Raw genomic sequence first — 26,150 nt, 5'->3', positions numbered from 1 at the left:
AATTTAACTGTGTGGCATGTATTTTTTCTGGCAACCCTGTTCAGATATCTTAAATCATTATGGTGGTTACTCATATCCCCCATGTCATAATGCTGACCTTGGGTCTCCCTACCTCCAATCTGCCAGTCCAGCCCCTTTGGACATCATTGTTTCCTTTACGCAACACTCTACCTAGAGAAAAACAACAGTTGTCACAACAAATCAAGTACTCTTCTAGGCCAACTTGGTAACATTCTAAAACAATAATGCCCTACCTAGCCCAGGGGCTTTGGGACTTTACTGGGGGTGAATGTAGGGTAGCAGGTGAGATATATTTGGGAATTTAAACAAAAGAAAATATAATTTGAGCATAGGCTTTAGCTGACTGTAATAATAGTATTTAAATTATTTATAAGGTTTTAACAAAGCATATAATTGAACAATTTCAGCTGCCACCTGCTATTGAGGATAACAAAAAGGAAAATTTTCTCAGCACTTAAGAAATGTTAGAAAACATATTGATATGAAAGAGTAGAAATGAATCCAAAAAAGCATGCATTTTTTTCTTTAGCAATTTTTGTTTTAACTATATCTTTTTCCAGTTCTTCATCATTGACACCTGAAAATAGGCACTGGCACCACAAAAATGGTTAGATGGAGAGAATGGAGGACATGCATTAAACTTTATATTCCATTGTCTTACATGTTTATCAACATTCACTTTGATGTACCAAAAATATCTTTAAATGAGATGCACATTTTAATGTACATCTAGATTAGAGAAAAATCACTCTGGTCTGATAACTTTATGGGATTGTGAATACAAGTGATGTGATGGGTGGTTGACCAATTATTTTAAAAATGGTTTAGTGACAATAATTCAAGATTGTGTTGCAGCTCATACCCTTACACACACACACACACACACACACACACACACAGAGACAGAGAGAGAGAGAGAGAGATTGTGGGATTGACAGAGATGTTCAGTTTTCAAAGTCAATGTTTCAGTGTTCAACCTCCATTTTCTTCTACTCTGGGACTTAAAAAAATGAATCTGTTAAAATCAGGAATATCTAAATTTCCAAGTAAAGATCCAAGAAGACTAAAGCCTAAAGTCTATTTCATAAAGGAGCTTCTAAAATGAATTTGGTTACTTTGCAGGATTCTCAATATTATTATTCTCCATTTGCCAACTTCATAGTCTCCACATCTCTAACCAGTGCCTTGCACATTGTCTATATTCAATAAATATTAAAGAAATGAACAAAATTGACTGTATAGACCATGTTTCTTAGTCCATTTAGTATTGCTATAAAAGAATATCTGAGGCTGGGTAAATTTTTTTTTTTTTAAAAGAGGTTTACTTGACTTATGGTTCTTCAGACTGTACAAGAAGCATGGCACCAGAATCAGCTTCTATTGAGGGCCTCGGGTGACTTCCCCTCATGACAGAAGGCAAGGGCAGCCTGTGTGGGTAGAGACCACATGGCCAGAGAGGAAACAAGAGACAGGGTGAGGTGCCAGGCTTTTTTTCTGAGATGGAGTTTTGCTCTTGTTGCCCAGGCTAGAGTGCAATGGCATGCTCTTGGCTCACCGCAACCTCTGCCTCCCAGCTTCCCAGGTTCAAGCGATTCTCCTGCCTCATCCTCCCAAGTAGCTGGGATTATAGGCATGCACCACCATGCCTAGCTAATTTTGTGTTTTTAGTAGAGACAGGGTTTCTCCACGTTGGTTAGGCTGGTCTCAAACTCCCAACCTCAGGTGATCCACCCACCTCAGCCTCCCAAAGTCCTGGGATTACAGGTGTGAGCCACCGCGCTAGGCTGCTCTTTTTTTTTTTTTTCCAACCAGTTCTCATGAGAACTAACAGAGCAAGGACTCACTCGTTACAGTGAGAATGAGGCAAAAACCATTCATGAGGGATCCACCCATGACCCAAACACTTCCCATTAGGCCCCACCTCCAACATTAGGAATCAAATTTCAACATGAGATTTGATGGCAACAAACCATATCCAAACTATAGCACCAAGTGTCATACACCTAGACAGAAATAGACTTGGCTCAATGTCACATCTGCTGTGACAGATGTGCTGGACATCTGGTAGTGTCCACTCTATACAAATCTGTGATAATCATCAGATGCTGAGCTCTCAAACAAGACGAAACTGTATAATAATCCCTAGAGGGTCTCTTTAACCCAGACCAGTATACCACAAAAGGAATATAGTGAGAATGACTGACTTCACATGACAGACTGAAAGCAAACTTAAGTAGACGTTTATATGATTATCACCTGAAGAATGATGAGGTTCATAAATTTGGAAAGGAGAGCTTTATTTCTTATAAAGGGCTGCAGCCTGCAGAGTGACCTTCTGACAGGTTGGGAAGCATAACTTCCAGCCAGAAGCCAGAAACAGACACTTCAAGGGAGGGAAAAAGGAAACAGAAATTTATGTTAAGCACGGTGGCCAAATATATATGTTCAATAAGTTGTAGGAGGAGTCATGAATATTTATGAGAGGAGAAGCATGCACATCCTCAACTGAGCTTCATGCCCCTTCGTGGGATCCATGTGGAAAAAATGGCGACATTAGCATGATCTGAGGGTAGAGTTTTCGGCCCTCTGACATTAAAAGGTGAAGCAGAGGACACAAAAATCCTTACTGCACATTCTCAGTGGAATGGCTAGAATCATTCCCTAGTGGGTGGTCTCTTATGAGGCACCAATGGAGAGAAAGTGTCAGGTGGTTGGTCCATGTCAGTGGGGGAGTCTTTTGAAAGGGCTGATTTCTGTTTAGCCCTTAGGGAAGAAAGCCTCATAGTGGTTAGTGAGGGAGGGGTTATAAGGAGGTATGTCTGACTCCCTGATCCATCATGGCTGAGAATTCAGTCTTCAAGGTTACTCTGGGATCCTTTTGGCCAGGAGAAGGTCAATTCAGTCAGGGGGCTTAGAATTTTATTTTCAGTTTACATGATAAATTAAGCATAATTTTATATCATAAATGATAAATAACATACAGAAAATTTAATATACTGAGTTTCTGAATCAGGAAATTATCTCTGCCTTTCATCTTTCAAGACCTATTTTCGGTAAGTTCTTTCAGCTTTCTCTATACCAAAATGGTTCTTCTCTGAACAATAATCCATAGTAACCATTGCAGATAATATGCCTTTGCTTAGACTTGTTCTATGTCTAGATTTTATATATACAGAATCTGAACCAAATGAATTCTGCAGCTCTGATACTTCTAGTCTCAATTTTTCATAACTCAGGGAGGTTCCATTTGTCTTCAGATTATTTGGAAAAGTGAAAGTGTCAAACACCTGATACTCATTCCCCAGGGTAGTTAATTTGTGCTCAACACTCTCCTCTCCCCGTTCCTGGATCTGTTTCTCTTTCCCCTGCAGTTTTTCTCTGCTTCAGCCCCGCTGCCCATGGGTTCTATGCTGTATCTCTCCATACAGCAACTATGCCTGGACAGTTTTGCTTTGTGTTGAGGTGGTTTCATAAGAATGCTTTTGAGCAGAAGAGTCTTTTTAAATTGAGTTTATGCTAAAGAGAAACCCCTCTGAGCAGAATTCCACACAGAATTCTGCAGGATATTTCCTGCATAACACCATAAACATTCTTCTGGCTGCAGCAGCTCAAGTATTTCTGTTGAACCATTTCACACCCTGAGCTAACTAACACTCAGAGAATGAAAGGTGAAAGTCTTAAAACATAAATTAAATAACTATGATTTCTTAATAACACTAATGACTAAACATTCCACATAGATCCTACCAAAGGAGTGTATTGTATGTCTCCCAGGAACAGAGTCTAATCATACCATTGTTGTGCTGGAACACCATTGAGTCCAATAGGGATGGCATCATGGCCAAGAGACTAAAGAAGAGACTTGAAGCCAGCAAGGGAGACATAGGATTTATCTAGGACTCATATACAGGGGTGGTCCAGTGGCAGTGGGCTGGATGGGAGAACCACTAATGTTTGTAAAAAGCATGCAGTTTATATAGCATTTTCACTTAGCACTCTCCACCTAGCAACATTCATTTAATCCAAACAAAGGGCTTCATCCACTGTATGGCCCACATTCCGAGGAATGGACCAGGCTTTGGAAATCCTTAATAAAAAGGAGCAAATTTCCAGGTTGGCCACTTCCAGCCAGATTTCTTACCTCAGACTTCCAAACACACATTCTTTTTAGACCACAGCGTCATTCTCAGGGTACCCTTAAATTACTGCTGTCAGGTGCGTCTGCCATACAACCATGAGTCCTGAAAGGATTTGCACACTGAAATCACTGCATTATTTTACCGAAATGGTTATCAAAGTAGATATTTCCAAAGAAGGAATGTAAGCATCCTTCCCCCCAACCCCCAACCAGCATTTTGTGTTAAAATGCTAGTGTTGGCATCTTTTTCCTTCAAAGGGAATTGTACCAAGCCTGATTTTGTCTCCCATTATTGCCCCACAGCAATAAAAAGACAATTGCTGACTCAGGCACTATTTCCTCTGGCTGCTACTTATAGCTACATAACTCCTGGCTTTACCAGCACCATAGGCAAAAATGACCTGCATTGTCTGAGAGAGCAGCAAGAAGAATGGCATTCATTCTGTCTCCATCTTTGTGGGTTTACATTAAGTTACTTCTAGACCGTGGTTTTTGAATGAAATAGAATGGACTCTTGAAGTGTCTACAAAGGAGAGGCACAGTCCGGAGTGGGAAGGGGTGGGGAGGGGACAGCAACGGAAGTGAGATGGAGGCTGAGCAAAAAAAAAAAAAAAGAAAATGGAGAATAAAGGAGAGCTGGGAGAGAAAAGATGAACATCGAGAAAGGGGAAGATGAATAGACTGGCCATTAGGCTTTCTCTTCTCCGAGTAATCTACTTTGTGCAAAACCTGCCATATGCAACTTGGATATAGGCAGTGCCTCTCTCATTGCCAGCTAAACAGCCCTGGGAGGCCCACACTGGGCTTTAAGTGCCTATCACCTCACACTTGGTATCTCAAAATCTGCAACCACAATCACAGTCACGAGGATCAGACTTCACTCTCTACATCCTCCCAAATCTCTGTCTAGTGACCACTCACCCACACAATAAGATTACTTATTTTCTAACAGGAAAACTTTACTAAAAGAGGTTAACTTAAATAATTTACTTACAATGATAGTCATTACTATATTCTTGATATAAACTAATGACATTTGTTCAAAGGAATTCCCTTAAATTATTCTGACTATGATCGTCTAGAAGAGATCCTAAATTTCACATGATTTATTATGTGAGCTATCCATGGTCTTACTCTTTAATGACAATCTTCTCTGTAAGGAAAAAAATGAAATTAATCATCCCAATGATACTGATGTGTTTCATGAGAAAACTACAGGCAGAGCCTAATAAACTATGGCAGATCTGAATCTCAGGCAAAAACTATGTATTGTATTTCTATGTATTGTATGTAGATTGAATGAATTTTTTACTTCTTAGTTTATTATTAGGGTGTCTTGAAAAACACCCCTGAAGTATACAAATGTAGATACAGACATATGTTAGATATCTGACCTTATTTTAACTGCAGTTTGCATAAGGCATGAAAAACTAAGGGTAGATAATGAAGTTATTTTTCAATGTAAAAGTTTTAAACATATGGCTGAAATATGTTGTTTTAGTTAACCCCAACCTACTAAAAATTGGCTTATTGAGAAATCAAATGAAATATTTTTGTAATTATAATTACACCAAATCAAATTATTTCTAGAAAAGAAATTTATAAAACAATACTTTCTAGGTTTGGGATTTCTATGTAAAAACCAATTTCTTTCTTGGCTGCTAAAAAATAGTTATGTGAGATCACAACAGTAAGAATAACATTTTACCTAGTTATTTTTATTATTATTGGCAGTAACATTCTTTTGTAAAGTAGGTGGCAAGAACACTACAAAACGAACTGAAACACTTCACAAATTGTCGTGCCCAGATGGTTTATGTCCCCAAAATAGTAATAGCTCTTTACAAGGAGATGGCAAGCATTTTGGCAGAAGTCTTTTTGGTTTCTCTTCAGTATGGATATTAAACTACTTTATAGACAGAATTGAAGATATATAATTTTTTTCCACATCAGATTATATATTATAAGGTGGTGAAGATATATAAATGTTGCATAACTATATCAAACTTTGGAGTTACAGATAAATTATATAAAGTCGTCTGCTCAGTTAGTAACTAGAAATAATCCAGTTTAGCAATACATAAAACATAACAGAAGTAAAACATAAATTGACAGTGGAGGTATAGTTCAGCAGGATTAAAAACTGCATCATATGATTCTAAACTTGAATATTACAATCATCTTTTTAAATTTTGGAGTCTCCCATTTTTCAAAATTTTGAAGTCTCCATTTTTGCCAGAATGCTTTATTTACTGCATTTGTTTTGGGTCTGTCCAAGTAATATAAATTCCTTGGAGAGACCTAGATCAATTACAGTAGATAAATACTATTTTAACACAGCTACTTATATTTTCATATATTTTATTTAGCTTTAAAAGCATATTTCATAACTATTAGGACCTGGCAGACACTGGTTTGGGAGTTAGAAAATAAAAGTTCTGATTTAAGTCCCACCATTAATAAGCTGCGTAACCTGGGACAAATGACATATTTATTTTGAAAGTAGGAAGCACATAAGTTCTAAACAAAGAAATTGCCCATTTTTCTTTGATTCAGTTTGTTTTCTATTAAATGAGAGGAATAGACTAATCTCTGTTTTTTAAATCTTTGCCATTTATTGGTTTTGATTTACTTATCTTTGTCTAATTCTCTTAAAATAACTTACTCAACCTTTCAGAAGTCCAGAGGTCAAGATAAACTAGGTCTTGTCTGCCTGAAAGCCTGTATTATAGACTAACACTGTTCCACATCAACAACAAAATACTATCACATTAAGGACTATATATATTCTTGTCTGTGAATAAACCATAAGAGCTGCACTTTATATTCAGTTCACTAATCAATTGGTTAGTAATTTTTTTTTCCCTGTAGATCACTTCTAGGGTCAGATAAGGCAAAAAAATAATAGCAATTATTCTAATAGATCATAACAATAGCATCGGAAACTGGGAGGAGAAAATGAGAGAATTGTCTCACCAGGTTGTAGGGAGAGACTGGGGAGTGAGGAGGGGGAATTTCTTTTAGGCTTTAAAAACAACATAGAATTTAAGGACATTATTGAACCAAAAAATCTCAAGACATTACCTTAGTTATGGTATTCCTCGCATAAATACACAATGGCATCAGAGTGTGAAGTTGTGGATGCTGGGTGTCTCTCGGGGATGGGAAACACTAAATTTCATTCATCTTTCTCAGGTTCTGAAAAAAGAAAAAATAATCAGAGGACTAAGACAGATATCACCTTTTTATCTCACAGAAGTTTGTGGAGAGTATAGCTTTGCGTGAAAGCCGAAAGCCCGTTAACCAAACAGATCTAACCACGGAGGCCCAAGTAGTCACACAGAGCTGCCCTCCAAAGGAAGAAACTGCATAATGATTTACTTATAAAAGGCCAGTTTCTTCGGGTACAAAGCATTTATAAGGTTGCCTTTACAGTTAAGACTTCTATGTGAAATGCCACAGGGAAAATGAAATACTTCATTGTGAGCTATCATACATATTTCTGTTTGACTGGAGAAAAGCAGATGCCCAAGGGAGTTTAACTGTAAGACTTCATGGGTTAGGATTACTTTAAATAAAGCTCCTCCATCTGCACTTTGAGGGTCACCAAAGCCATATGGTTTACCACTCCCAGTCACCTCAAGTATAAACATCTTTTGGCTGTGATAAACGCCTCCTCAAGTCCAGAATGTAATACATGTGTCCTCTTCTACGGGAAACAGAGATATATAATGCCCAGAAGCAAAAACCTCATTAGTACTAGAACATTTATTGTAAGTAATGAATTAGTAAAGTCTTAGAAATGATACTGAATATTATCAGTATTAACTTTCTGATCTTGTAAAGTCTCCCGAGAATGTAGTCTGTAATTATAATGCTACAGATTTACCTTCCTCTTTTTCTTTCAGTTAGATATTACCAGATGATATTATATCTTTATTTATTATTTGTATATTCTAATAAATTTTTCCTTATAATTCTTTTGTCCATGTTATTTGATATTGGTCATGTTATTGCTATTACTTTTTCTTTCCACTCAAAATTTCCACTTCATTTTCTTACAATCTTTTTTTTCCCCCATGATCTCTCACTTCCATTTCATGTTCTTTTGGATTATTTTTTTCCTGTCTTCTTTAGGATTGCTTATCTAACTGAATTCCACTTTTAATGTGTTTTTCTTGTGTTCCAAAGGATCATTCTTCTTCCAGTTTTCTATTGCCCACTACTCTACTTATTTCCAATATTTTTTAAAATTCCTTCAGATTTGAAGTTTGCTAACATGCACTTTGTTACTTTTTCTTCCTAGCTATGGTTTCTTAGTTCTCTTCTTAATTTTATTTTGTCCAAATGCATAACCATAATCATCTTGAAAAGGCCTCTCTCTTTGAAGTCTTCTCTTGTTAGGAAAGTTTCATTGTCTTACCTCTTTTGAAAGGAGCAAGGTCTCCTCTATGTAACCAAATATTTAAATGCTGGTTTTTATGAAAAGAGAAAGCTGTAAGCCAAAACTGCAGATTCTATGAGGTTACTACCCCATATCTAGTGACATATATTTTCATAAATTAGGACAATTAAGTCTTCTGTTATAAATTTTTAGAATAAAGAGGTGAAATCTCCTTTGTAAGTGTAAATGGAAAATTCATGATTTATTTCTGTATTTTAATAGAATAAGTACAGATTTCAAATGTAATTTAGAACATTTTTTCATAATATTACTAAAAAATATTAATATTGAATGACATCTGACAGTTTTTCAGGTATTTCGTAATTAACCTTATGAGATTTTTAACGAGTTTTATTCTTATAATTAATATAACATTATTTTTAGGTCGCATTTGAATAGAAGATCTACTTAGAGTTAAAAAAATACTTTTTCTAGTATCAGTATGATTTCATTATAATATGGGTTATATTGCTCACATATGAATATAATTCCTGTATCTTAACTAATTTATAATTATATATAATACATTTGAACTGATCATATTTGTCAGTGTAGAATTCATGTCTTCTACTTTCTTGGTTGTTTATTTCTCCAGTAAATGATAGCTAGTGACCAGGGAGATTTTCTTTAGAGAGCTTTTCTCAAATGCAGTATTTCTGGAGAATAGGAAGGCTTTTAGTAACTGTTTCTGTCCATTCACACAACTTCATGGACAATAACATCAAGTGTGGCACTCTGTTTGAAAGACGGTGATTGTCGTAATGATCACATATGTTAAAATATACCTATATATGATATCTAAACATATACATATTAAGGAAAGTGCTAAAACAGTAAAATGAAAAGGATGAAACCGAATTGATGGAAAAAGACATACTAGATAAGTGCAAATAAGTAGAAATTAAAGTCATTATACGCTATGAGACAAAGTTGTCTTTAAAGGGAAGAAACTACAGTAAGATAAACAAGGGCCATTTAAGGAAGTACAGGGTTCAATTCACTTCAAAGATCTGATCATAAGTGTTATCTACACATCAAACAATACCGCATTGGAATTCATAGAACAAAAATGACAGAAACTACAATAAATAAAAACACATTAAATAGACATTAATTTGCCTCTCTCAACTTGGAACAATCAAGTAGAAAAAAAATATGTACAGACATAGAAGGTCTACATAAGATAAGAAATAAGATCAATATAATTGAGGCATAATGAACTCTACTGCTTTAAAATAAAGAATAAGTTTCTTTTTAATGTTCTTAGAAAAGTCACTTTAAAAACAACCTCTATTAGGATAAAAATAAATCACAATAAATTCCAAGAAACAGAAATGGTACGAACTACATTATCAGAGCATAGTGTAATAAAACCAAACATAAATTTAAAACTTAGAAGGAAAATCTATCATTTGAAAATTTTCAACACTTTCTTTTAAATAGTTCTTGCATCAGTGAGGACTTTGAAACCAAAATTCATTTTAAGAATTTTCTGGTTATTCTTGTTTGCTTATTTTTCCACATGAAGTCTCAAATAGATTTCTCTAGTTATATGAATTTTGTGATTATTTTTCAAAGGCTGCATTTAATTTATTAATTTAGGGAAAATTAATATCTTTATGATATTAGATAGCATTCCTATCTAATAATAGGGTATACCTTTCCATCCATTTATATTTACTTTTGGTTTATTCAAAGCTTTTAAAAAATGCTTACATTGTATTTAGAAACATTTCTTCCATTGTACTTTTTCTCTTTGAAATAGACTAGTTTTACAGTAGTTTTAGATTCACAGCAAAATTAAGCCAAAAATATAGAGTTTCCCCTTTCTCTACACACGCAGAGCCTCCCCCCACTATCAATATCTTGCACCAGAGTAGCACATATGTATTACTGTAAAAATAATCTATTTAGAAGAGAAAAAATACAATGGAAGAAAATTAATTTAGGAAAAAAATTAATTTTTTCCCTAAATTAACAAATTAAACGCAGTTCAAATATACCTATATTGTATATAGGTATATTTTAACATATGTGCTATGTTATATGTATTAGAATCAAAGTCCTCTTTGATTCAAGAGCTATTTTAAAGACAGTGTTTAGGTATTGTATATAGTTACAACTGATGAACCCAAACTGATATATCATAATCACCCAAAGTCCATAGTTTACATTATAATTCAATCTTGGTATTGTACATTCTGTGGGTTTGCACAAATGTATAATGACATGTGTCCACTATTACAGTGTCATGCAAAGTATTTTCACTGCCCTGGCAATCACTGATCTTTTTATTGTCTCTATAGTTTTGTCTTTTCCACAATGTCATATAGTTGGAATCATACCGTATGTCCATTTTAGATTGCTTCTTTCAATTAGTAATATGTATTTAAAGTTTCTCCATGTCTTTTCATGGCTTGATAGCTCATTTTCTTTAATGCTGAGTAATATTCCATTGTCTGGATGTACCACAGGTTATTTATCCATTCACCTACTGAAGGACATCTTGGTTGCTTCCAGGTTTGGGCAATTATGAATAAAGCTGCTGTATACATCCGTGTGCAGGATTTTGTGTGGACATAAGTTTTCAACTCCTTTGGTTAAATCCTAAGGTATGCAATTGCTGGATCATATGGTAAGAGTATGTTTGGTTTTTAAGAAACTGCTAAACTGTCTTCCAAGTTGCTGTACCATTTTGCTTGCCCACCAGCAATGAATGTGAGCTTCTATTGCTCCATATCTTCATCAGCATTTAATGTTGTTAGTGTTCTGGACTTTGACCACTCTAATGAGGGTGTAGTGCTAACTTATTGTTTTAATTTGCATTTCACTAATGATATATGATGTGGGGCATCTTCTTCTCATATGCTTATTTGCCATCTGTGTGTCTTTGGTGAAGTGTCTGTTCAGGTCTTTGGCCCATTTTTTATTCAGATTGTTCATTTTCTTATTGTTGAGCTTAATAATTTATTGCATGTTTGGGGTAACAGTCCTTTATCAGACATGTCTTTTGCAAATATTTTTTCTTAGTATGTGGCTTGCCTTCCTATTCTCTTGATAGTATCTTTCACAGAGCAAAATTTTTCATTTTAATGATATCAGTTTGTCAATTCTTTTTTTTCATGGATCGTGCCTTTGGTGTTATATCTAAAAAGTCATCACCTGAGTTCTGGTTCCAAAATGGCAGTGAAGAAGCAAGCTGGCACAATTCCTCCTCACCATCACTCCTAGAAAACCAAAAACAAATATATAGTACTGAGAATATCACCAGAAATATTCCAGAACTCAAATATGAAGATGAGACAGTTCCAAGAAAAACAGAGAACTAAAAAGTTATCAACAAATTTAGTCAACTAGGTTTTCTCTAATATTATCTTCTAGTAGTTTTTTAGTTCTGCATTTTACATTTAGATTTGTGATCCATTTTGAATTATTTTTTGTGAAAGGCGTAAGGTCTAGGTTCATTTTTTTTTTTGCATTTGGATGTCTAGTTATTCCAGCAATACATGTGGAAAAGACTATCTTTTCTTCATTTTATTACCTTGCTTCTTTATTACAGATCAGTTGGCTGTAATTATGTGGGCCTTCTTCCACACTCACTATCCTATTCCATTGATCCATTTATCTATTCTTTTGTCAGTACCACACTGTATTGATTACTGCAGCTTTATAGTAAGTCTTAAAGTTGGGTTAGTGTCAGTCCTCCAACTTTGTTCTTCTTCAACATTGTGTTGGCTCTTTTGGGTTTTTTGCCTTTCCAAATAAACTTCAAAATCAGCTTATCAATATCCACAAAACAACTGCTGGGATTTTGACAGAAATTAAATTAAACCTTTAGTTCAAGTTGGGAAGAACTAGTGTCTTTGATATATTGAACACTCCTATCCAAAGACATGGACTACCTCTGCATTTATTTAGTTGTTCTTTGATCTCCACCTCACTCCATATAGAAAATAAATTCCAAATAGATAAAATATTTAAACTTATAACATTAAACCACCAAAATACTAAAAATACAAGAGGAAAAGGTGATACAGATGCATGTGTGTGTATGTATATATTTTATATCCTTTTTCCTACCCCTTACTGCCCATCCCTCTGGATGCCTTTCTAAGCATTATACAGTATCCAGAAGCCAAAGAAGAATTAGATAATCACCTAACAATTTTAACATTTTTAATTAAATCTTTTAAAATCTGTAGCACAAAGCACCATAAAGTCAAAAAACATTTATTTTTAAAAGACCACACATCAAAAAATCAAGTGGCTAATATTTTGTCTTAAAAGATGCTATAGATTGAAAAAAATAAAAGGAAAAAATGGGCTGTTTTTAAATAAGCAGTTGCAGGAAAGAAAATAAAAAATAATTCTTAAGTATAAGAAAAATATATTCCACTTTTCTCATAGTAAGACAAATGCAAGTTAAAATTATAATATGCTCTCATCTTTGTCCCTGTCAGATTGGAAAAATCAAAAATATGATAACATATTATATTGGTGAGGATAAATAGGCACTCTGTTACACTGCTGTCAGGAGAATAAGTTCATACAAACTCCATAGAAAGTAGTTTTGCAGTAACTATCATAAATAAACATTCTGTACAAAGCCAAGTCTACCTTTAAAAATTAATTTTATAAATATATCCACATATATTTGAAAGTATGTGTGTAAAAATGTATTACTTGCAACTTTATTCAATATTAGCTAAAGATTGGAAACAACCCAAATACTCACATTCAGGGAATTGGTTAAATAAATTATGGCACATAACATGCAATGGAAACCCATGTAGCCAGTAATAGGTACGAGTCAAATCTATAAAAATTAAGATAAATGAACTCTAATATACATTTTAAGTAAAAAAATGCTGGTGTAAAACAGTTTGTACAATAAGATTCCGTTTCAATATGTATTTTAAAATAGAATATGTATACATACACTCATGTTCTAGCATATAACTATTGCAAACCTGGAAATATATATGGGAGATAAGTAGCAGTGGTTGCCTCTAGGAAGGGGAATTGGGCCTGGGGAAACAAGGTAAAAAGGAGATATTATACTGCATTTTCTTTTAGATATTTGCATTTATATCATTTACATATATTTTCTATCAAAAAGCTATTTAAAAATAAAAACTATATATATACATCAGAATATTTTATTTCCCTTTTGAGAAAAGTTACTATATTTGTTATCCCTAAACTTTTATTTGCAAAAAATAAATGTTAGTATTTTCCTGATGCCTTGTAGGGGAACCAGAGTTTGTAGACAGAACATTCAGTTTTCATTGATTTACAGGCAACCTATTCTTGCAGGTACTAAATAACTGCAGGTTAAGTTCTAAGAACCGCTGAAAACTTCACTTAATAGACTAAGGGTACAAATTTAAACTTGAGTCCTCCCTTCTTTTGATCATCCGCTCTGAAAAATATGGTTATAAACCTCACAGCAATGAGAACCTCCTTGAAATTTGAGGTCTCTGTCCCTCACAAAATAATTATGCCTGCAATTTTCTTATTGTAGTTCATATACACCAAAGCTGTAATTAACTGTACCATAGCTTGCTGACCTTAATGAGTTAATGCAGTCTCCAAATAAAATTCATGGCCAAGTGGCAGCTTAGGCTCTGGAATGTTTTGGCTCAGTAATATCTGTGAAATCTGAGCTCATATTAAATATGCCTTAAAACAATACATTTGGGATTTGGCGTCTGGCATCAGATCAGGTCTGACTCTGCTGTATGGGGTTGACAGTTTTGCCTCAGGCCTTCATAATATGGTTAGCACTATAGGACTATAGAATCAGCAAGAATTTCATTATTGCTTCAGTGAAGAAAAGCACTTCAGTTTCTATTGAGTTTATGGCACCCTGACTTCTTTCTGATCATTTTTCTTGGAGCAGGAGACTCCTGCTGTCTCCTGCACCTACAGCTATCTTCTTCCACCCCCACCTCCATCTAGTAATTTCTTTACAGCCTAGTTTTTCCTCTCCTTCTTATCACATAAATGACATTTGTCCAACCGTGGACTGTCTTTATCTTTATGTGTTCAAGTAAGCCAACCATGCATGGCTAGTGAAGTGAGCAGGACATAGTTCCAGTTGTCTCAAATCTTAGAAGAGGTTAAAGCCCAGTCAAGACAGCAATAACTATTTGATTGGTCATTAAGGTTGGTCACTGCAAACTATCCTGACTAACTTGGCCAGGAATCACTTGTCAGACCTAGAGGGTTAGATTTTATGTCCTCTCAGAGACAATTCCTTTTCCCCTCATCCTTGTTAAATGAGCTATCCTTTGTCTTTATACACACAGTCTCCATCTTCTGGGTGTGTCACAGACTGAATAACTCATTAGTGATATAGTGGTAATTAGCCTAATGTACTTTGATTAAGGCCATATTTGAACCACTTTTAAAACTCATGGCACAGTTCCTGTATCAGTAAAGCACAAGAATTAATAAATAAGTGATGCTTAACTAAACTCAACACAGAAACCATTTGTGTTAAAATTTTTTCTTTAGAAATCACCTTTCAATTTAAGGAGAAAACAGACTTTAAATCCTCTAGCTCATGTTTCATGACAAGAATTTATTTATATTAACATCTCTTAGTCCTCTCTTTAAAATATCTGTATTCCTTTTATTTTAGGAATTTCATATGCAGAATAAATGGTAATTAAAATGTGCAGGATGACAAGATGGAGCAAACAGTGCTTGTACCACCAGGACCTGACAGCTTCAACTTCTTCACCAGAGAATCTCTTGCGGCTATTGAAAGACGCATTGCAGAAGAAAAGGCAAAGAATCCCAAACCAGACAAAAAAGATGACGACGAAAATGGCCCAAAGCCAAATAGTGACTTGGAAGCTGGAAAGAACCTTCCATTTATTTATGGAGACATTCCTCCAGAGATGGTGTCAGAGCCCCTGGAGGACCTGGACCCCTACTATATCAATAAGAAAGTGAGTGTTTTTTATCAGGCATATTTTGCTGCTAATTGCCTACTGCATTCCTTGGACTGTTGTAGCACCAACACATGCCAAATTAGCACAAAATCTTAAGTATCCTTCTGTTTAAGAAATGAAACACATTTGTGGGTGGTTTATGCATATACATGAGAAATGAATTGATTATATCATAACATATGCAACCGTCCCAAATGCACCATGACAAAAGGAGGCCAGGTGCGGTGGCTCAAGCCTGTAATCCCAACACTTTGAGGGGCCGAGGCAGACAGATCACGAGGTTAAGAGATTGAGACCATCCTGGCCAACGTGGTGAAACCCCTTCTCTGCTAAAATACAAAAAATTTGCTGGGCGTGGTGGCACGCGCATGTAGTCCCAGTCACTCAGGAGGCTGAGGCAGGGGAATCCATTGTTGAACCCTGGAGGCCGAGGTTGCAGTGAGCCGAGATGACGCCACTACACTCCAGCCTGGAGACAGAGCAAGACTGTGTCAAAAAAAAAAAGAAAGAAGGGAGGGTGGGAGGGAAGGAAGGAAGGAAGGAAGGAAGGAAAGAAAGAAAGAGGCAGCTAATTTAACAAATTGACAGATTCTCTCCACAGATTTGATCTACTATACAATTTTTTTGTACTTTCTGTACTTGGAAATACTTGGAAATCTCAAAATCATGAGTTATAAAGACTATAGAAAATATTAGTACTAATTTTTCATGCAAACAAATTTGATGCCACAAGGGTTTCCAATTTCTATATCATGTTATAAACAACAAATCAATTAATTTCCTGAAGAAATTTTTATACCTGTAAAATAACATTTTTACATAAACTAGAATTTTACAAGTTATTTAATATTTTGGTATTAATGTATTAATATTGGCAAGAATTAACAAAAATGTCATAACCTGAAGAACCTATAAACAATATTTGAATGCGTGCTTTTTTCATATCCATGCTTGAAATGAATCTTATGTTAAGCATCCAACCGTTCATTATGACTGTCATTTCACCGATTTTTTTCATAAAATTTTCATAAAATTTTTTTTTAAGATTATTGCATTGATTTTAAATTAAATGTATGACGTTAGGTGATTCGTAACATTTTCTTCTTTATCACCTGACACAATGCATTTGTGAATCTTAGTGGAAAGGTAGGGCACAAAGATTGTAATTAAGTAAATTTTTTTGTTGGACCTGGACCTTAAAATACCCCCTAAACTTTTAGGGACTCTGTTTCTGGCCCAGTTCTGTGTGAAGTTAGTCCTTGCCAAACGCATGCAAAACTTTGGCATTTGTAATATGTGAATTTGAGGCAGTTTTATAAATCACTTCCGATTGACAGCTACAGTTTCAGAGGAAAGAGCGTGACAAAAGGTTGACTAGCCTTAGGTTCAGATATTTTTTAACTTTTCAGGATATAGTCAGTTTAAGTACAACATATTTTCCCGTTTTTTCTTTTTTTCTTTTTGAGACGCAGTCTCGCTCTGTGGCCCAGACTGGAGTGCAGTGGTGCCATCTCAGCTCACTGCAAGCCCCACCTCTCGGGTTCACGCCATTCTCCTGCCTCAGTCTCCCCAGTAGCTGGGACTACAGGCGCCTGCCACCATGCCCGGCTAATTTTTTGTAATTTTAGTAGAGACGGGGTTTCACCATGTTAGCCAGGATGGTCTCGATCTCCTGACCTCGTGATCCACCGGCCTCGGCCTCCCAAAGTGCTAGGATTACAGGCGTGAGCCACTGCGCCCGGCCCATATTTTCCTTTTTTTTTTTTAAACATTATACAACTTTAATGTTACACCATCTACAAATCTAAATTACATTTAAAATTATCAGTTGACAGTGGTACTAGGATTTACATTAGGAATCACTACATATTTTCCCTTTTTAAAAACTGATCTATTCATTTTACAGTAGAGGAAGGGATGGATCATTTTCCATGTATTTCATTTTCCTCTAACTTTGCTTTTGAACACCATATTGTCAAATCTTAGTTGATAAGAGATTATTAATCTCATAACTGCCATTTAAGTTATGAGAAAAGTTGCACTTTATTATTTAATCAGCTCTTTGGAAATTAATGTATCTGAAAAGCCAAAGCCCAAACTAAGCAAACTATGAGGACTTTATTTGTATAAGAAAAGTAAAAATGCAGATAATCCAATTGCCTAAACATTTTAATTTGTTTAAAATGACTTCAGTATTGAAGTGAAGACTGATGTGTTCCAGGCAGAAATTCATTCACAGTATAGAGTATGCTACTGTATTTATAGCCATTGGATACTTCCAGTTTATTCAGAGGCTGCTCTTGGGATATGTTAGTGGGCTCCATCCTCAACAGGCCTTTTGCTACCCCCAGACACCGGGTCCTCACCTCTTTGGTAGCAATCACCATCTAAAAATTATTAAAGCCACCCAGCATCTATCCCTTAATCAAACAGGGAAGAAATTTAGTATCTCTGCTCCTATGCTGAGTCCTTATTTGTAAAATAATAAATGAATGTTTTGAGAAAGACCAAACTAATGCATGTTGACAAAGGTAGACATTCTTCATTGGAAACCAGAACAACCAATCAATCTTTTTTTTTTTAATTAAAGAGCTTTCAGACTGATAAAAGTGATTGTCTCGAGGGGATGTCCCTAAACAAAGTGGTCCATAATTGGTTTATAATGAATTATATATAGCAAAGGATATAAAGACAGATGTAAAACAAAATTGTGCAAACATTTTCAAAATACTCAAAAGAAACATCTTAAAACTGAGGGTGAAAGGCCAACTCTGATGAAGTGACAGCCAGATTCTTGTGTCGAGGAAACCCTTATAAACTTTGTTAGGCTCACGTCTAAACTTACTCTTAACATCTTCTGTTCTTATCTTCAAATGCACATGGTATGAGGAAAGAAAAGCATTTTGGCATTTTGGAGCAAATCACAATGTGCAAGTAGAACAACCTGATAAGGGAAATATTGTTATCAGGAAAGAGTTTTCCCCAAGGTAAGGTATACTCATGGCTTTTACATTGAACTGACACCAAGCAATTCTTCAAATGTAAGTCATTCAACAGAATGCACATGAAGCTTTTTGCAGGGCTGAAATCCTTAAAAACTAACATGGTGTGCTTAGAACACATGATTGAGTTATGTGTTTGAAATTTCCTTCTTCTGCATTTTTATGTCTTAAGACTTTTATAAGTTGCCTGGATACTTTTTTCTGCCTTTAATTTTCTTTTCTAATTGGATTATTTTGGTATTGAAAAATATTCTTAAACGGAATTAATTTGCTCTGACTAAAGTTGGAATGCTTAGCAAAATCTGAACCTTTTAAAAATAATGAATATTTCTTTCAATATTCGATGACTAATTTTACTTTAGTGACTGGGTTATCTGAGATTGGCTGGGTGATCTTCATTAAAACAATGCGGTACACATACACAGTACTCTTGACACAGCTAAATGGTCGAACAGTGGAAATGTCACCAGGGAAAATGTTTATTAGGATGAGATTTTCCACTAATGCTGATATTGGGGGTGTGGATTAGATTTGCCTGAGTGAAATGGAATATGCAGTTAGACTAGTGATTTCCCTAAAGTTGGACTCTAGTACAATAGTTAATGTGTCATTTGCATCAGTATACAAAGACTCTGGTTTCTTTCTCAACTATATGGAATAGACAAAACAAGCCAATTGTAAAAATATTTGCAGAATCCATTCCTTATGTTATATTTTATGTTAAAGTGCAGTAGTGTACATGCAAGGAATTTATGTGAATAGAAAAAACACAACCACCACACTGAAGCTCTCTGTAATCTTTTACAAAGGCAGTGTCAGTGAGCTTATTAAAATGTCACTGCTGAGAGTATATTTTCCAATGGCATATGCCCACATATTTTTATCCTCTTTGTCCCAGTTCAAGATATGCAAATTATGTAATGTTCAAATATTCTACTAAAATTGTTAAAGCAGTTTAATCCATGTTCAGTAATATTGTAGTAGTAACTAAAGAAATAGTAGCAACCATCTCATGAACATTCCTGATGCATAGAAGCATTAGAAGGTTTTTAGATCCTCAGATGTTTTAAGCCTTCAGAGTTCCAGGTTAAAAACTCAGGGGAAAAAAATGCTATCATAATATGGTGACAGTATTTTTCATATCATGTTAGCTCTGACTCAGTGGTCTTTAGAACATGATTCCAGATTGGTTTCCCTTTGTTTGTTTATTACTTTAGCTGTGTAGCAAGGCACATTTTAGCTTGTGAACACACCTTTTTTTCCCTCACGGGACTTTTTTTCACAGTTTCCTTTCATAGCTTGGGCTGATTTTGTACCATTTGGCCCTACATTCAAATTGTTTACCCACTCTTTATTACAGAAAATGTCTTCCTTCTCATGTTCTTGTTAAAATTACGGATGAATCATTATTACCATGGAAGAAAATATCATTTTAACAATGTGACAGTTTACTGGAAATAGAATGAGATATTTTAGATCTGTAGTAAAAATGGATGTTTGTTAATTATGGAGTGCAGAAATGCACTCATTTTTAAAAAGTTCTATGGATCATTTAAAAGTAACTTATTCTCTCTTGCTATCAACTGTCCTGAAAAGATGCACACTCTCTTTTTCTTGGGCTCCATGAGAAGTCATATATGAATTTGTGATTTCAAATTCATGTTTGGTCTATCACTGCCATGGGAGTTTTTAGTTGTTAAATTGGGTGGAGAGAGTTTGTTTTGTTTTTAATTGGGATTATGGAGTTTTTCTTGCAAAAGTAATTAATGGGAAATCAGAAAAGAGGATGATTATTAAAAGCTTATAATTTCACGAATTGTCATATGGGCAGTCCCCAGTGTGTAGCTGTTCTTTGCTTATCATCAGCTCCTGTAAAACTACAAGTCACCCAGACTCTCCCTTACATCCATGACCCTGTAGTTGACTTCCCAATCTTTCTCTTCCCTATGCACTATTTCTTCCTTGTGCTTCTTTTTCCTTTGTCACCTCCCTGTCTCTGTCTCAGAAACAATCCCAAGATGGTGATGTTGATCAATAAAATGATGCTTGGTATTTTTAGAGTATCTGCCATATCTATAGGAGATCCTTCAACTGAAAGTTTCCAAAACCCAACAGAAACAACTTTTGGGGAAAAATAAAGGAAATGTGTCTAGTGAATCTGGTTTTAATATCAAAATACCCAGTACCTCAAACAATGTCATGAGGGTACTCCTTTTCCATGGTCAGCTCTGCTGTCACCCATGCTGGCTTCATTTGCAGGCTGGCTCTTCCACAAGATGGCAGAAATAGCCACCAGTGGTGCTAAACTAACATCCTACAGCCTTGTAACTACTATCTTCTGCTCACTAAAACAAGAAAGAAGAAAGACAAAAGGCCCAGGTTTTCTTCAAAAGCTCTAGCAGTTGTCCTAGAAGTGAGTCTAATTAGGTCACATGGCCTCCTCTGAACCACTCACTTTGGCTAGTGGTATGTGATGGTCTCCTTGGTATGGGATGGTCTCTGTCATATACTAACCTGTGTTGCCAAGGGGTGGGTCGGCTCCACCAAGCCACATGGGAAGACAGTGGGGCAGAGATTTACTCCAAAAGAAAGAGAAGAGGAACTGTTAGAAAAGGTGTCCTAAGCAGGCAAAAAAAAAAAAAGCTATGTACTCTACATGCTATATATAATATCAGTATAATTACTGTTCTTTTTTAATCCACAGATGCTTTCAAGATAGCTCTTGTCTTGATTTAAAAATAATAAAACTGAGTTTAAATAACTTGCCTAAGATCACAAAACTATTAAGTAGCAGAGACTAGTTTTAAAACTAGACCAGTGAGTTTCCATGGCCCATTGCCATGTTAGTTCGGATTTGCAGTCATAGCACTAATCACAGCAGTGGAAAAAAAAAAAAGAGAAGTCAGTGATGAAATCTAAATAAGCCTATAGCTGTCCTTCCTGTTTCCTACTCATGCCATTTTGCAAGATGTGATTCTGGTCTCCCAGGCCGGCAGTATTTCCCGAACCCTTACTGGTCATTTCAACACTTGGCCATTTCCTGCCTTTGTAAAACCTTATTTATTTATTATTATTATTCATTTTTATCAACATCACCATCTTGGGACTGTTTCTGAGACAGAGACAGGGAGGTGACAAAGGAAAAACTAAAATCTTAGACACTCAGTGATCTAGATTAGCTTCTAAAATAATTAGAAATTTTTTTTCCCACTAAATTCCAGTAGGGTGATAAGCACCTATTTTCAAAGAGGATCAATTCAGGAAATTTAAATTGTGTGCCTCTATAAGGAAATGGCATTTAAATTGGGATCTGAAGGTTAAAAAGGAGGAGGGAGAGGAGAATCTTCCAAGGAAAGAGAACAGCATAGAATAAGACATATAATCAAGCTGACCTGTAATAGGTAAGAGGAGAATAAGGTGAGGTTGGGGAGGTAGACCTGGGGCTAGATAAAGGGGATCTTTCAGTACATCTTAAAGAGTTTGAAGGTTATCTTCAAAGCAAAATGAATTCCCAACAAGTATTTAGGTACAGGAGTAACATGGTCCACTTTACATTGTTAAAAATCACTCAACTTCTCTGTGGAGAAATTTAGGAGTTTTATACTTGATCTAGCATTTTGACAATGGAGATGGAGAATAATGGATAGAGTCAGAATTGGTTTTGGAGGTGTTTAGGTGTCAGACAGAAGGAAGCTGATGGCCTCATTTTCTTAGATAGGAAGTTTGAGAAGAAAGATACTGAACCTGAAAATTCTAATACTAAAATTGGCCATGCTTTGGAGAAACAGAAATGTTCTTATATGTGTATATTTAAGAGTTAGAATACAGAGACACATTTTAAATATTTTAATCCTTATATTTTTATTGACACTTTAGAATTCACTAAGGGCATTGACATGTTTTATTTCACTTTATCCTCAAAATGATCCTGAGATTAGTATTAGTATAATCTTCTCCATTGAGATGGAGAAATTGAGGGGAATAGTTTGCTCATAGTTCTCACACAGCAAGCTTGTAATCAAGCTGGGCTCAAAAGTGTTCTTTCCAGTCAAAGAAAAATTAACTGACCATATAATAGTGTAGCAGACCCATGGTATGTACATTCTGATGATATAGGGCTGAAAAATGTTTCAGCTCCAGATTTTATTCTTTTTCCTTGTTGTTATAGTTTCTTCTCTCTGCTGGAGAAGAGGTTGAGGGCTCTGCAGCCTTGGCTGACAAAAGCCTACCTAGGCACTTTCTAGGGAGGCACCTTCTGCAGAGTTATCTCCTCCACTGGCCCCAACCCTCCACCCAGCTAAAGCATAGGAACAAGCAATTTTACAGACTCTTCTCTAGGTACAAATTCTTCTCTTTTGTGTGAGCGTATGGCAACAATGTTTAAAAACTGACTGTGAGGCATGGAGTCCACAGACATGTTTTGTTAAACTAACAAAATTATTTATAATTTTGAATTATTTTCTGGCATTTATAAATCAGAAAATCTTTCACACACACATAAAATTATATATCTAAGGATTCCTCTTGAAATATCAGTTCAGGCATCACTGACTTATATGCCTAAAACTGGCAGGTACCTATTGTCACTTAGCCTCTGTGGGCATTTTAGTTTGTAATCTGTGGCTTAAGGACCACATCTGTCATTAAGTGAAGGCTATATATTAAAGCTTGGTGGCCCACGGGTAGGCAAGTGACACAGATTGTTGTTTAGTCTGGTTATCACTGGTTGAAAGGAAAAAATTGAATGAGACTAGGAGATGAAAAAATATTAAATATGGCATACCCTCTTCAGAGTCAGGTAGAAAGCCTGCAAGAAAACTTTTCATCCCCCAGTGACCCAGAAAAGGAAGAAAATCTTGGCTTGAACTCACAGGCTATGACAAATGAGAAGGGAAGTAGGTGAGACCATTTAAAGTCCTTGGGAAAAAAAATTATATACCATGGAATTGACCCAGCATAAGAAATGTCCCCAGAGATATGTATTATACTAATGGAATCTCCTGACCATCTATGCTGCTCTTCACACCCAAAACTTTGAAGCATCTCTCCTCTTGCAACATGGCTCTAATTCTCCCCCTTCATGCTGGAACCTCTTTCCAAGCCAGCAGCTTAGAGCTATGAAAAACTTAATAGCACTTCTGGGTAGGAGCTAGAGCCAGATAATTTTCCTGGTCTGACTTCCAGGCTATTTCAAGGACAGAACTCTGCCATTTTCAGAGTAACACTTTCTTACACATAGTGATAAAGTTTCTCAGTGCCATTCATTCAGAATTGTACTTCACTAACAGTTTGATAGACCTGTGGGTCTAGAAATATATGTGTATCTGTGAGAATATATGTTCACATTTCCAAACAATTGACTTCCAAATGCATTTCTGGAGCACAGCTCATGTACAAGTTGGAAATTGCCTGTTTCAAACTTTGAAGCTAAAGGATAAATTTAAACAACCAGTAGTACATTCTACATTTTGTGTATTGTTCATCATCATAGCTCACCTTCCTGTGTTATTTCTTGTTTTTGCCAGTAGATTTACTTTAAGAGTAGGAAAGTGCAATAAATTTGGAGTCAGTCCTGTTATTTGGCAATGTTTCAATAATGTTTAGATGAAACACAAAGTTAGAGCTTATGTTTAAACTATGTACTTTGAAGAATATGGCCCCTAGATTGAAATAAATGTTAAGGTAATGGCTATATTTAAATGAGAAAAAGAAACTGGAAAACCATGGCTTGTTAAATTCAATGTCCATCCTGGGAAAAAATTGTAAACAAATCACTTTCTATAAGCCCAGAAACAAGAAAAGATTACTAGATAATAACAAATATAGTTTCATAAATAGCAATTTCTACCAAATCATTGTAACATAATTATTTTCTTAGTAACTATTCAGTTAGATCAAGGGGCAAGATTTCAATCCACATGTACAACATAATCATTGATAATTTGGCCAATGGTTTGTGATTTTTTATAACCATTAGGTAACAAACATATTAACAGCCCTGCTATGACAGAATCATCTGGATTACTTATTTAAAGTATAAAAACTAGGTATCAAAATCTGACCGGCTAAATTGGAATCACATTACCTCTGTGAGCTAAGTACATTTATTCTGTTTTCAAGTGAGGTAACTGAGTCACAGAAAGTTAAGAAACCTGTTCCGGATCACACTGCTGGAAGGCAGCAAAGTTAGCTTTTGAATCAGAAATCTAATTTCAGAGTTTGCACCCTTAACATAAGATAAAACAAATCATACTTATATTTTCATAATGTTGCTTCCCAGATTATTAAACTGTTAATTACCAGGGTTATTACCAATTTTTCTATATAACTTCCTTCTTGCTTTTTCTTTAAAACCAGAAATGATTTTTACATGGCAAGGATTGCTGAAGAAGGTATGAGCTTGCTGAACAATGGATGGTTTAAGTTTAGGTCTGTGCTGCCCAATACAGCAGAGATTAATTAGCCTTGTGTAGCTATTGAGTATTTGAAATATGTAAGTGTAACTCCAGATTTCAAAGATCTAAGACTTAGTATAAAAATATACATATCTCAAAAATTTTTTATATCAATTTCATTCCCAAATGATAATAATTCAGATATGTTGGGTTAAAGAAAATACTGTTAAAATTAATTTCACCTGCTTTGTTTTTCTTTTAATGTGGCTCTCAGGAAATTTAAAATCATAACTGTAGCTCAGATTTGTAGCTTACATTATATTTCTGTTGGAAAGTGCTGGTCAAGGTAACCTTCATCAATTCTTCTAGGTTCTATTAAAACAAATAGTTGAGCATCTCCTAGTTTATAAATGTCTTGGTGTCATAACCTATGTATCTTTGTTTTCTTTTTAGAATGTAGCACACGGCATTGCAAATATTGTACTAAACAGTTAATACATGTATTTTGAATTGCCATCAATTGAAATTAACAATTGGACCTAAACTAGGTCCCTGCTCATACATAATTACCAACTTATTGTATATATGCTCAATAAACTTGGTACCTGTATATGAAGACATAAGTGACAAGCTAGAACAACCCTATTGTATGAATGTTACATTCCTGCAAATAAGTCTGTAAAGTGATTTTTCATATATAAAATCTAGTTGTTACCTCAGTTACAATGCCATGCTTCAACATTTGTTTTGAAGCAGAAAATTATCCACGTGTTAAAATGAGGTTATTAATTTCAAACAGTTCTATTTCTTTGTAGAACTGCAATTAAAGCATTTGTTTTGGCACTAAAATGAACTGAAGGACAAATATTAAGAATAGTCATAGATGTGCCTGAATGGTACTAAACCACAAAGTCTTGCTGCTTGTAAGTGGAGCCAGTCATGTCAATGTTCCTATGAGCCTTGGGTGGTAAAAAGGGGTTTGTTTTGGGCTAGATACTACTGTATAAACCTTTTCTCCTCCACCACCAACTTTGAACTGTTTCTTTTTTATTCAAATGACTTAATGCAATAAAAGTTATCCTGATAAGTTGTATTAATGAAATCTTTGTTGAACTAATTAGATTTAAAGGATGCTAAGATACTTCACTATAATAAGCTAACCAATACATTCTTTTAAAAAGTTTTAAA

The 26,150-nt window shown here is 35.2% G+C and overlaps 1 protein-coding gene across 6 annotated transcripts in view; it reads left to right on the top strand.

Annotated features, from left to right (window-relative positions):
- SCN1A (sodium voltage-gated channel alpha subunit 1) overlaps nt 1-26,150 on the top strand; it is a 139,737-nt gene that overhangs the window by 39,116 nt on the left and 74,471 nt on the right. For all 6 annotated transcript variants that reach the window (XM_063595432.1, XM_063595430.1, XM_063595428.1 and 3 more), the window contains exons 2-3: nt 11,124-11,215; nt 15,250-15,562. In XM_063595432.1, the coding sequence (XP_063451502.1) occupies nt 15,299-15,562 (264 nt within the window). In that variant the 5' untranslated portion in view covers nt 11,124-11,215; nt 15,250-15,298. The remainder of the gene's footprint in view (nt 1-11,123; nt 11,216-15,249; nt 15,563-26,150) is intronic.

Source organism: Pan paniscus, chromosome 13 (assembly GCF_029289425.2).
Source record: "Pan paniscus chromosome 13, NHGRI_mPanPan1-v2.0_pri, whole genome shotgun sequence".
Taxonomy (NCBI): Eukaryota; Metazoa; Chordata; class Mammalia; order Primates; family Hominidae; genus Pan; species Pan paniscus.
Note: the sequence above shows the minus strand (reverse complement) of the source record. Positions and strands in the feature narration are given on the sequence as shown.